The 13,857-nt window shown below is 39.1% G+C and overlaps 1 protein-coding gene across 3 annotated transcripts in view; it reads left to right on the top strand.

Moving 5' to 3' along the window:
• BRAF (B-Raf proto-oncogene, serine/threonine kinase) overlaps positions 1 to 13,857 on the top strand; it is a 130,871-nt gene that overhangs the window by 103,785 nt on the left and 13,229 nt on the right. For all 3 annotated transcript variants that reach the window (XM_045855519.1, XM_045855520.1, XM_045855518.1), the window contains 2 exons: positions 5,713 to 5,847; positions 11,736 to 11,889. In XM_045855519.1, coding sequence (XP_045711475.1) covers positions 5,713 to 5,847; positions 11,736 to 11,889 — 289 coding nt within the window. The remainder of the gene's footprint in view (positions 1 to 5,712; positions 5,848 to 11,735; positions 11,890 to 13,857) is intronic.

Genomic DNA, 13,857 nt, shown 5'->3' on the forward strand with positions numbered 1-13,857 from the left:
GCGGGGACTCAGCCATGAGCTTCATTCCAAATTATTTTTTAAATTATTAAGGTTTCTTCAGATTTTTTTAATTTTTAAAACCAGGTAAATGGAAGAACTGTGAGATCATGCTTTCATTTTTCTATATGGAGAATTCTAGTAGGAGGATTTTTTTTACTTCATTCTTCCTAAGTACCTGTTCTCTTGTCTCTGACTTTCCCAAGTGTACTAATGTAGCCTTATGCAACTCTTTGTCTTTTCTGTGCGTAGTAGATTTACCTAGGCTTTTAACACTGCCCAAGAAAAAGGAATTGTCTTTACTTAAGTTACTTTGTATACCTCAACATTTTAAAAGTAATGGTGTGGGGGGGGGGGGTGAGAGACAGAACGATTGCAGCAGTTAGTATATTAAAAACAATAGACCCATAAACTGTGATTAAAATTAAATATTTATACTTTATACTGTATCAGAACTACCTGGGTAATTTGCTAAAAAAAAGTGGAGATGCTGGAGCAGTTTCTGATTCAGTGGAATGGGGTCCAAGCACCTGCGCTTTTTAGTTTCCTGGGTGATTCCGATACATACCAAGTCGAGGGTCACCAATCTGAAGAATTTTTCTTTTAAGTGCAAACATTTTATGTGTGTAATCATATCCTCCCAACCTAATGAAATAATAGTTCTATGTATACATGTGTTATCTCATCTAAGTAGTTTGTGTTTTAGTCAAGAACTTAACCCTCAGTCTTTATGGTGATCGCTCTGCATAGCTTTCTCATTAAGAACCTCCACTGTCGCCTTAACTGGTGTAATTCAGTGGATTGAGTGCCAACCTACAAACCAAAGGGCTGCTGGTTTGATTCCCAGACAGGGCACATCCCTGGGTTGTGGGCCAGGTCCCCAGTAGGGGCCGTATGAGAGGCGGCCACACACTGGTGTTAAAAAAAAGAACAACTACTGTCACGTGATAGCAGAGAAGTAATCTAAGTTATCGTGCAGCTGGTAATGTGCTCATTGAATCACCATGTGGCTCTTAAATAGTGGTCTTAATTCTGTGTTTTGAAAAAATTTTTAAATGACTATATTTCTACCCAAGTCAACACGAAACTAATTTTTTTAGTTGCTATTTGGTCTTTCTATTTTATACCTTTAGAATATTGAAAGCCACTCGGGAAGTAGATCCGTTAACACTCAGTGAACCTAAAGCGTTTAAAAAAAATCTATGATGTGGCTTCTGATGATCTGGTATTTTAAGCCTGTATAAAACGTAAATTCAGGGCAGACCAAAATGCTAGCTAAAGAACATCAGTGAAACATTTCACCTACTCTACTGGGTCACTGGGAGGACTGGTCTGCTGATGGCAGTCCGAGGAGCAAGACCGCCATCTCCAGTGTGCAGGCCCCGTGTGTGCTCTGCCTTCTACAGTCCCATTTCCTCGGCCACACAGCATAATTCCCTGTGCCATGTTCCCTTCTACGTACATTATTTTTCTATAGGGATTACAAGGGAATTTTAGTTTAGCTTTAGTTGACATTCATGGAGGCTACAAATAATAAAAATTTATGAACTTAGATGAAATCCATTTGCCAATACATATTGCTTATTTTAATAAACTAATAAGTTTATAATATAGAAATAAGTGTTATTATCTGCAAAATATGGATAAAAGTATCCCAGGACTCTACACTCATCTACCTCTTGGCATTTTAGATACTTTGTCCTCCTTGGGAGTATAGTAAAGGATGTGGCAAGGGCTTACTCTCCATGAGAGAAGTGAGTGAGGGACCAACAGAGGGGAAGAAGGTAAATAAGTGAATGGTCAACTTTACTAGTTGATTCTCACTGATAGTAGAGAGGCTTGCGGAATTTGCCAGTCTAAAACCAAGTTTAGTATTTAATAAAGAAAACTGAGATAAAAGAATGATAGACTCTTGCCATTACCGTTCTGCTTCATTGTCTCTACTCTGCCCTCTTCAGATGGCACTTTCCATGAAACTTCCTCTTCTGAATTGATAACTCTAGTCATCCTCAATGAAATGTAATCCCAGGTGTTGCTTCATTCATCTCCTTGATTTGAGTTTTCTTTCTTCCTCTTATACTTTGGTCTCCATGGCTCTCAGATTGGACTTCTGCTTGAAAATCCACGACTGTTCTTTTTCATGGGAGATGGGAGGCTGCTCCTTTGATATTTAATAGGAACCATTCCCCTGTGCTCTCACCCCTGTAGTCAGAGGTGGAGGTGGCAGTTTTAATGACAGTAAATTCAAGGCAGGACTCTGGTAAAGCAGCGTGGTGTAAGGGCAGACTTTGGATTCACAGCCTGCATAACCTGGTCGCATTAACTGTCTAGATATATATTTTTTTTTTCAATTATAAAAATAAGAAACTGGGCTAAAGAATTCCTTGCAGTAATAAAAATCAAATTCTTTCCTAAAACAGGTCTCTTGAGGGATGACCAGCCCTGTATTACTTTGCAGAGTAGAATGCCTTCTTACTTTAGTTACCCTGTTGCTGAAAATCTGAGAAATTGCTTTGTCATTTTTTTCCTCTTTAAGATTCCAGTTTTTCTCTAATTACTGTATTCTTTGCTCTTACAGTACAGCTTTTCTACTAAATTGAGATTAATAAGGTGCTCATTTAAGTTAGGTATATTAACTGTCTACCTTCATGGCTTTCTTTTCTTAGAGTAGAAATGCTGTGTCATCTTAATATAACGTTCATCTGTTATTTCAAGTATATTCCAGTTATTATTGTTGTATAACAAGCCACCCAAAACGTAGCTGCTGAAACAAATCATAAATCTGCAATTTGGGCTGTTCTCAGTGAGGAAAGTGTATCTCATGTTTCACCGGTATAGTCTGGGATAGGTTCACTGAGTGTTAACGGATCTACTTCCCGAGTGGCTCATTCACAAACCTGACAAGGCGACACTAGCTGTCAGGTGGAAGCCAGGCAGGGCCCTCATTTCTTCTCCACCTGAGTCTTTCCTCATGTGTGGATTTTTTTCACAGGAAAGTTGGGATTTCTCACAGCATGGTGGCCAGGTGCTAAGCACAAGATCTTAAGAAACAGGAAATGAATGTTAAGTGCCAGTGTCTTATCAACACAAATAATTTTAATTAAAATTTCTTTGATGCCTACTCTATGCAAAGCACTGGGATATAGAGGGATACAGAGAGGAAGGGAACGCGCAGGCTGAGCGCTCTCTCAGTGGAGTGGACAGCTCTGTCGGGGCAGTGCAGGGCCGTGGTACTGAGGATGAGCAGGTGTGTACAGGGGGGTGAGTGCTGAGTGTGGACTGAGAATGAAAACAACCAGTCCCCGAGTTTCAAACTGAACTACCGATTGTGTAGTGTGGGAGCCACTTGAATATTCTATCCATGCAAGGCATCCAGGAAAGGCTCTCTTAAGTTTTAATAATTGCAAAGAGTGTAATTTCCTGTGTATCATATTAACATTTCAAAATAAAGCCATTATAGCCTTCTTTTAAATGTACTCCATAAAACCTGAAAGTCATACTGATTGGATACCTACCATTACTTGTTTAAAAAATACAAAAACTCTTCATTAATTTTTTAAAGTCTTACATGGCTCTTTTTTCCTCATTGAACTACTTGTATTCTACCTTTCCCACAAAATTTTTTTCTAATGTGACCTAGTTTTATGCTTTAAAGCCTTTGATTGATCACTTAAGTTACATTTCTGCAACAACAAAAATAAGCACTTAAACTTAGAATAAAAAATTTCCTGTTATTTTTTATCAGCTCTGAATGTTAATTTTTTACATTGTGAATTATGCCATTATTAATAACTATTAACGTGTAACTGATGAAAATAAGTTTTTATTGCATAGAAACATCAAAGGTAAAATTTTATTGGAAGTGTGTATCTTAATGAACAACACGGGGCTTTTCAGTTCATTTATGTATCTGGATAAACACGACTTTTACTAGCATGAACTGAGACTTAGCATCAGTCCTTTTCCTTGTGTTATTTTTAAATAAGCACTGAGAAATAGTGTCCAAGTAAGTAAGAAGATGAGAAAATCAGGGCTTTTGTCATAATTGTATGCAGAGTTCAGTGGTTCCCGAGACCACCTTCAGGTTCAGTAATTCATTAAGTCTCACAGAACTCACTGAAAGTTGTTAATTACTGCATCAAAAGGACACAGATTAAAATCAGCCAAGGAAAGACAAGCATGGGGCAGAATCCACAAGTGTTCCACATGTGGAGGTTCCGGTTGTCCTCTTCCAGTGGGGCTGTGGACAGCAGTAAATGCTCCCAGCAGCAGCGTGTGGCAACACGCACAAAGTACTGCCAACCAGAGACACTCACTCAAGCCCTGGAGTTCAGAGTTGTTATTGGGGCTCAGTCATGGAGATATGCTTGACGACCTCTGCGGCCCACCTTAGTCTTTAGCCCCTCCAGAGGGCAAGCTGATGCCCCTCTATAAATCACATTCATAGCATAGACTGTCTGGCATCTCCCAGGGCCCCCAGGTAAACAAAGACAGAGAGGCCATTCCAAGGGGTTAGGGATTACCTCCTGGGAGCCAAAGGCAAAGGCCAGCCCTCTGTATGGGCAAGATTAATTCTTTACAATACACCATATCATTCTTTATTTGAACATATTTCTTTAACATACCAAAAATTACACAATAACTTGTCATTAATCATTATTTTAATAATCAGCTGACAATTTGATTCATTTTACTGAAAGCAAAGAATTGGAAGCCAGCAGTATTGCAAAGGGAATGTTCCATCCATTGGAGCACAGTTAGATATCATATCTGGAAGTGTCCCTTTGGTACCACAGCAGTTTACACCCTGGTGTGCTGTGTACTATAGTGAATTTCTATATTGGTAAAAGGTAACTTTTGTAAAGTGGGAGAAGGAGGATACCTTCACTTTAGTGGTACTTAGGCAAATCGGCTTATAGTTAAACAAGACTTATTAATTGCACCAAGCAGGAAATAACATAAAAGTAGGATATCAATCTTGACTTTCTTAATCTGCTCTGCCCTGTAACAAGAGCTCTCTCTTACTGGTTCTTTGTACCTTAGCCTCTAATCTGTCCCTATTTGACCTGTTTCATCTGAGAGTAAAAACCCTCTCTCCTCCCTGAGTCCCAAGACTCCTGACATCTGTTTCTGTCCACTATCAAAAGAGCTGAAAATTAAGAAATTACAAATATTGCAAATCTCTGCACCCAGGAAAGACAAGCCTTTTTACTTATTAAACAGAAGATTTTACTTTTCTCTGGAGGTGGTTCTAATGCCCCATTAGAGTTTACTCAACAAAAGAGTTTAAAATGTGGATGTAAAAACAACTGCTAAAAAGGTTAACTTTTTTGGTTCCGCTACATACAATATAAAGTGTGACACCCAGTAAATTATTTAAGCAGGAAAGAGGCATATTCTGATCTACGTTTCACAACAATGACCCTACCAGTGGGAAATGGATGAGTAGAGACTGGAGCATGGAGAGCAATTAGGATACCTTAGCAGCAGCCCATAGGTCATGAAGATTTCAGCTTGCAGCCCAAGAAGTATTGTTTCCCAGTCTGTGTGTAGGCATCATAATATTAGCTCTGTGTTTTTAAACTTTTCATTGATACGTAAAGTATATACAGAAAAGCACACGTCTTAAGTGTACAGCTTTTTGAATTTTCAGTGTTTATGTATTTTTCAACTTATCCACAAGTTTTTTGATTTGCCTTTTTTTTCCCTTCCCAGATAATTTTTATGGTGGGACGAGGATATCTATCTCCAGATCTCAGTAAGGTACGAAGTAACTGTCCGAAAGCCATGAAGAGATTAATGGCGGAGTGCCTAAAAAAGAAGAGAGATGAAAGACCACTCTTTCCCCAAGTAAGAAAAAACATTGTTACCTAAGAGGACAAACTACTATTCCGATGCAGATTTTTAAGCATTTTTGAGAGCACATAGTTTGTATTTCATGGATTTGGATTTTGTATGATTATGTGCAGACTCCAGATAAGTAAACACAAAGACTATTTTATAAAGGTTGAACAGTGGTACACCTAGAAACTTGGGATCCCAACTCAAAATATTCAGAAAGAGTTTGCTTTTGTCTAGCCATTCTCAAAAATTAAGTTTTTAACTTAAGTTTTTTAAATATTTATAAATTTATTTGAACAGCATAAAACAGTTACATGTTAAATAATGTGTTTATGAAAAATAATTATGTTTCCTCCCCCTCCAAAAATAGGGAGAAAAGTAGCTTTGTTTTACCTTTTTGTAACTCTCTGCAGAGAGAAGACAGCTGGATTCTCTGGTTTGAATTCACTATGATGCAATATCTTATATCATGTAGCCTTTGAAAACTCCACTTACACATGTAAAATAATGACAGTAACAAAGGCAAGTAATATCTTAGTGCTGTGATAAAAATAGTTTTGTCACAGACCACATTTAAATGCTGCTTTAATTCTTCCTAATGGTAAACAGATTCCAAACTTCCCTTTAATACGAGGTCTTTTTGAGGGGCCTTTCTCTGATTTTTGGAAATTTCTCATTTCTTACCTGATTATGTTATAAGTAAGGGTAAAGCCCTTAAGTTCACAGTCTTTCAATAAGCCTCACAAACTGGAACTAAGTACCTGAATAAGCTTAGAAAGTTTAGCTGTAGTAGATATTGTAATATCCCACTGGTAGTGTTTTACGATGCTTAGGAAGTTCCTGATAGCACTATATAAATGTGTCTCAGTCATTCAATGCAGTTTTCAAGTGCTGGCTCCCATAGTTACTCAGCTTCCATAATTACTGAGTTGGTCCTTTTCTAAACCTATGCCTTTGAATACCCAGTCCTAGCTGAGTTTTTTAGACAAAAGCCACTGTTACAGGAATGAGTGAATCTTTCATTCCCATCTAAAAAATTAAAGGTAGAATTTATAGTTTTACCAAGTCTCTTAGTGGCTGTCTCAGAGTAGGGAGGGGAGGTTAATTGGTTGGGTGGGTAAACACATGTTTTACAAATTGGAATTCTAAGTTACTGTTCTTTTGAGGAAGAGTTGTTTTCTTAACCCAGAAAATGACTGCTTTAAGACAATCGAAGTAGAAGATCAGCATTGTTGGCCACTGTCAGCAGGACCCCACACCAGGTTCCTTTCACATCCAGGGGCTAGGGTTTCGTGATTGAACTGGTTGATGTATGTTAACAATGCAAATTAGAGACTTAGGCCCACTTTTTAAAGAGGTGTTGATGGGACAAAATGTTCATAATCCTAAATATAAATAACATTTCATTTTTTTCATGGTGTCAGAAAATGAAATGTACACATGAACTTTACAGATTATCAAAAACTTCACCTTCTAAGAATTATTTTTTAATTTTCATTAGAGAATCTCTTTTTACACCTTATGCAAACTTAAATTTCAAATGGCCAAAGGTATACATATAAAAAATAAAACTATAAAAACCTGAAATCATTTTTATAACCTTGAGGTAAGAATGAATTTTCTAAGCAAAAGATAAAATCCAGAAGTTATAAAGGAAATGATTAGCAGGTATGGCTTTATTAAAAGTTCTTAAACTTTTATATAGTAGAAAATAATACTGAAAAGGAAACACAGAAACATAATTATAGCATGTATAACAAAAGTTAAATATTCGTATTGTACAAAGGGCTCCTTCAAATCAGTAACTAAAGATAATCAGTAGAAAATAAGCAAAAGATATGAACTGGTGATTCACAAACGAAATAACATATGATGAACGAACTTTAGGACAAAATGTTAAGAGTTCAGGGGTAATCAGTAAAATGCAGAGTAACATAATAGTGAACTATGTTTGATTTTCTGCCTCAGATTGGCAGTAGCCAGCATGGAGAACAGTGTTGGAAAGTGAGGAAGAAAGAGCCTTTTAAATTTTTAAATTTTTAACAGTGTTGGGGGAATGTTAATTGGATAGGTCTTTTAAAAGAACTTTGCAGACTCCATAAACTTAAAATACATACACCCTTTGCTCTGACAATTCCACTCCTAAAAACCTGTACTGCTGAGCCTGCTTCCGCAAGTATTCAGGTATGTACAAAAATGTTTATTTGCTATAAAAGGAAAAATTAAAGACATAAAGATCAGGATAGCTCTGTAGGTGGCAAGGATATCAGTAAGGGAAAAAGCAATGCAGAAAAAGATGTGTATGATGCCACTTTAAAGTGTGGTGAGTTTGGGGGTGGGCTCTGCTTTCAAATGTGCATGTTTATGCATAGGAAAAGTTCAGAAAATAGACTCTTTAACAGTGGTTATCCTGGAAGGTAGGATTTATACTTCTCTATATTGTTTGAATTTTGATTTATGTTATGCTTGTAATAATTTTAAAATTGTAACATTGCTTATTTCTTTGCCACCTTATGCTGATCATTATACAGATTATAGTTTAATGATAACTCAGAAAAATATACTAGTAATAATAATGCTGCTAAAGTTTTGTTGAGTACTTACTATATGCCAGGCTCTGTGCCAAGCCCTTTATACATATGTCTCATGATTATGTTTGTACAGTACCACACTGTATAATGTAGGAGACCATTCTGCACAGCGTGGGCCCAGCTCCCACTTGGAAAGGCCAGTGGAAAGCAAGGTCCAGTACATAGGACCCATGCCCATGGATAGGTTCTCCCATGGGGAATCAGGCCTGCATTGTACCTAGGCCGCTTTGAGACTTGATTTTGCTAAAACTCCCTCACCCTGAATTGAGGCAGCAAGTGTTTACTGCATATCTTTTTTTTTTAAATATATTTTATTGATTATGCTATTACAGTTGTCCCGTTTCCCCCCTTCACTCCCCTCCACCCTGTAAAACCTCTCCCACCCACATTCCCCCCTTTAGTTCATGTCCATGTGTCATGAGTTCTTTAGCTTCTACATTTCCCATACTATCCTTGCCCTCCTCCTGTCTATTTTCTATCTACCATTTATGCTACTTATTCTCTGTACCTTTTCCTATTCTCTCCCCCTCCCACTCCCCTGTTGCTAACCCTCCATGTGATCTCCATTTCTGTGGATCTGTTCCTGATCTCGTTGTTTGCTTGGTTTCTTTTGGTTTTGTTTTAGGTGTGGTTGTTAATAATTGTGAGTTTGCTGTCATTTTACTATACATGGGTTTTTTTTATCTCCTTTTCTTAGATAAGTCCCTTTAACATTTCATAAAATAAGGGCTTGGTGATGATGAACTCCTTTAACTTGACCTTATCTGAGAGGCACTTGATCTGCCCTTCCATTCTAAATGAAAGCTTTGCTGGACAGAGCAATCTTGGATGTAGGTCCTTGTCTTTCATGACTTGGAATACTTCTTTCCAGCCCCTTCTTGCCTGTAAGGCCTCTTTTGAGAAATCAGCTGACAGTCTGATGGAAACTCCTTTGTAGGTTACTGTCCACTTATCTCTTGCTGCTTCTAGGATTCTCTCCTTCATTTTTACCTTGGCTAATGTAATTACAATGTGCCTTGGTGTGTTCCTTCTTGGGTCCAACTTCTTTGGGACTCTCTGAGCTCCCTGGACTTCCTGGAAGTCTTTCCTTTGCCAGAATGGGGAAATTCTCCTTTATTATTTGTTCAAATAAGTTTTCAGTTTCTGGCTCTTCCTCTTCTCCTTCTGGTACCCCTATGATTCAGATGTTGGAACATTTAAAGATGTCCTGGAGGTTTCTAAGCTTCTCCTCATTTTTATGAATTCTTATTTCTCCATTCTTTCCTGTTTGGTTGTTTCTTTCTTCCTTCTGGTCCACTCTATTGCTTTGAGTCCCAGTTTCCTTCCCATCACTATTGGTTCCCTGTGCATTTTCCTTCATTTCTCTTATCGCATTTGTTCATCTAATTTGTGACCAAAATCAACCAATTCTGTGAGCATCCTGATCACCAGTGTTTTGAACTATGCATCTGATAGGTTGGCTATCTCTCGGTCACTTAAAATGATGGGTTCTGGGGCTTTGATTTTTCTTCTGTTTGAGCCATTTCTCTCTCTCTTTTTTTTTCGGGGGGGGTGAGTCTGGTCTCACCTGTTACAGTAAGGGGCAGAGCCTTAGGTGTTCACGAGGGTGGGGCACCCCAGCTGCTGGGTTGTGACGTATGTGGGGCGGGGTTGAGAGGGAACAGTGGTGCTTGCTCTGTTCTCCGTGGGACCTCAGTCCCCTCTGCTGCTTCCCCCAAGCAAACTGGGCCCCTCTGGTGCCAATTCCCATGTGGGTGGGCTTATACACACCGTGGGGCCCTCCAAGAACCTCCCCTGTGAGGCTGGGTGTCTCTCTGTGTGCCTCAACTCCCACAGGTGATCTCAGTCAGTGTCCCAAGGCTCTATTTCCCAACGCTGTGATCCTGAGTTGTGCACACTGCCTTGCTTTACAGTCACCGTCTCACCGGGTCTGCCGGTTGCCGATTGCCACCCCTGGGCGGGGGTCTGCCAGCTGCCACCTGTGCACTCAGGGTCTACCCACTGTGGTCTTGCATGCCCCGGCTGCCTTGCACACCCTGGATGCCTTACGTGCCCGGTCCCACCGCTCTCTGCTCTCCACACCTCGACCCACGCCTGGCTGCTCATCTCCGCCCCTCCTACCGGTCTGGATGCATGGGTCTAATTCAACTTCTTGGTTGTCCGACTTCCATTCAGATCAATTTTCTGTCATTTCTGGATGTTATTCTGTTTCTAAATTGTTGTTGTCCCTATTTTGGTTGTATGTGGAGGTATGGTGCATCCACCTATGCCTCCATCTTGGCCAGAAGTCCATTTACTGCATATCTTTAACTTCCTAAAATCTATTCTAAACCTTCCACAGACGAGTGTAACCAGTACAACCACTTTTTCCTTTGCATTTGCAAATATCCTTCTTCTGTGATGTGATTAGCAGCATCCTCTCCTTTGTTTTCTGCAAAAGGTAACCACCTAAAGCAAACCTGTGCTTAGTAAGTGAGGACCATCCTCAGTGTAATGTGCCCAGAAAAGCAATAAAAGCTTGTCAAGGCAAGGGTCAGGGTGCTCTCCTCTTGAGAGAGTGTTCGAGGTGCTCCAGGGTGCTCTCCCCCTTGAGAGAGTGGCCACGCTGTCCCTTTTCCTCCACAGGACTCAGTAGTCCATGTGAATTTGTCTTGTCTCATCCAAAATGCCACAGACACTGCTGGCCAGTGTCCGCATCAGCATGCCTTGAAAAGTCATAACCTGTTTCTTTATACCTTAAAAATGCTGAGTTTCTATGTTTTGTGTGTTGCTGTCTTTTCATAGAGTTTTCCTGTCTTCTTCACTTCACCTGTCCCTTCTCACTTCTGTGCTGTTGGCCGCCTGGGTCTTTGGGGTCCTATTCTTAATACTGTGTGTAGGATGCTTCCCATTGTGAAGTTCCTTTCAAGACTGAGTTGCTCCGATGGTTCTTTTATGAAATCACATAGTGCTTTATTTAACATGCTCTCATCTTCCTCAAAAGGACTTGGTATATGAGAAATAGGCATTTAACTGGTTTAAATTTTTTTATTATTTACTGTTCCAAGGCTGGCAAATGATCTAAAATGTAAATAAAAGCTAATTATGGGTTAATTTCCCCATTCAGTTTACAAAGATTAAAGCTATAAGTAGTTTGGTAGTTTTTAAGGAAAAATATCAGTTTCCTATGTATTTTTCCGGGCATTTAGGATGATACTGAAAACAATGCAAGATTTCAGGTGCTTTCCTGTATGATGGGGCTCGTAAAGATTAATACCACCTAGATTTTTATTCTTGTTTCGTTTTCTTTTTTGCTTTTTTTTTTAGATCCTCGCCTCTATTGAGCTGCTGGCCCGCTCATTGCCAAAAATTCACCGCAGTGCATCAGAACCCTCCTTGAATCGGGCTGGCTTCCAGACAGAGGATTTCAGTCTCTATGCTTGTGCTTCTCCGAAAACGCCCATCCAGGCAGGGGGATACGGTGCGTTTCCTGTCCACTGAGCTGAATTAACACAGGGGAGCGTACAGGAGGGTAGGGACAAGGGATAATGAACATGTTTGCTCATACATTAGTTAAATTAAATAGGACTTTTTATGAAGGTGAGTCAAAACGTTTTTAAAGACTATGTAATTTTTTCCAATCTAAAATTCATACTTAGCATTGGATTTTCAGCCTCCAAGGGTTTTTAAATATATAGACATTGCTAAGAAATTGCAATGCCTCTTCCAGATGCTTTACTATTCCCAGTTTGTTTTGTTTCCTTGGTTATTCTAATTATTAAACTTCAATTAAACATTTCCCAGGCACCTTTTGTCATTAGCCCCCGCCTATCCATCAGGGTCTCCGAAGATCAGTGGCACTCCTGTGCATGCGTGTGCAGGGGGAGGGTGACAGCAGGGTGGCCTGTGTCAGGCGAGGCAGACCAGACAGATCACGTTCAGGAAGTCACTAAAATTGGATAGGCTTATTTTTATTCTTAATATTTTTTCTATAACTACTTCTTTTTATTACAATTTGGAAAGTGTGAATGTCCTTTATTCCCTTAAAGCAATAAACTAGACTAAATCTCTTTTTATAAATTGTGGGTGCAGGTAACCAAAGCCATCACAAGGAGTGGCATTTTTGACATGAGTAACATGGTTTAACTTTGGATTTTTAGTGGGTAAATGTTATAAATTGGAGTTCCTGTCAGATATTTCTTTATATATTAAGGATATCTTACATATATAGAAGCCAGATTTCCTTTCAAATGCACTACCTCCTCCTCCCCTAGAAAGCTTCACAGAATCCTGTGAGAACTCTCAGGTTTGTTTGTTTTTCTTGTAGATATCTGGTTGTCAAACACCAGGTAATGGATTTTTTTTAAATTATTATTCCTTTACCTTACCTCTCGTGATGCCTGTTTTAGCAATCACCTGATCCATGTGTCTCATAACATTTCTGTGTTCCTTATGTCCTTTGCCCAGCAATTCTACTTATTATGAATGAATACTACTCTTTTTTTGTGTTCTGTGCTACAAAGTATTTGTTAGCGCTTTCTAATGCTCATACTGTCTTGTGGAGAAAATGACTGTAATATGGCAGTCAATATATTCTTACTAGGAACCATAGTTTTACTAGGAAGCCACATTGGTGTTATCTTATCAAAGAAATTGCATCTCTACTTCAGAGTCAGCCTAGGGACCAAAATCAGCATGTTAAATATATCTTCATTTATTCAGTTTGGATTCGTGCTGATTTTTAAATAATAGCTGACAGTTCAAAGTTATTAAGGCACACAGACAACATCTGCATAAATGCTGTCTTCTTTGAAGCCAATAAAGAAAATTGGAAAGACTTTAAACAACTAATAATGACTTAGTTTTTAAGTACCACAAATTTTTTTAACATTTTTTTTTATTTGACTAGGTTAGATTTCATCCAGGAAAACTACTCAGTGATAAGTATGGCATACCTTTAGCCCGTCATTTGGGTAGCTTAAGATAAGTAACACCATTCATGTTTTTAGAAATTGATTCAGCCCTGGCTGGTGTGATTCAGTGGATTGAGTGCTGGCCTGCTGACTGAAAGGTCACTGGTTAGATTCCCAGTCAGGGCACATGCCTGGGTTGTGGGCCAGGTTCCTGGTTGTGGGCGCACAACAAGCAACCAGTTGATATTTTTTTTTTCTTTTGTTGTTGTTTTGGATGTTGTCGCTTTTGTTTTTTAATGTTCTATTGTTTATGTTATTGCAGTTGTCCCAATTTTCCCCCCTTCTCCCCCTTCCACCAAACCCACCCCCCACTTCCATAGTTTGTCCCCACTCCCCACACCGCTGTCTGTGTCCATGGATCCTTCATGACTAATCCCTTCACCTTCTTTCAATCAGTGCCCACTTCCCTCCTCCCCTTTTATAGCTGTCAGTCTATTCTATGATTCTATGACTCTGGTTCTATTTTGCTCTGTAAG

The sequence above is a fragment of the Phyllostomus hastatus genome, unplaced genomic scaffold, assembly GCF_019186645.2.
Source record: "Phyllostomus hastatus isolate PE091 unplaced genomic scaffold, TTU_PhHast_1.1 phas_scaffold_114, whole genome shotgun sequence".
Lineage (NCBI taxonomy): Eukaryota > Metazoa > Chordata > Mammalia > Chiroptera > Phyllostomidae > Phyllostomus > Phyllostomus hastatus.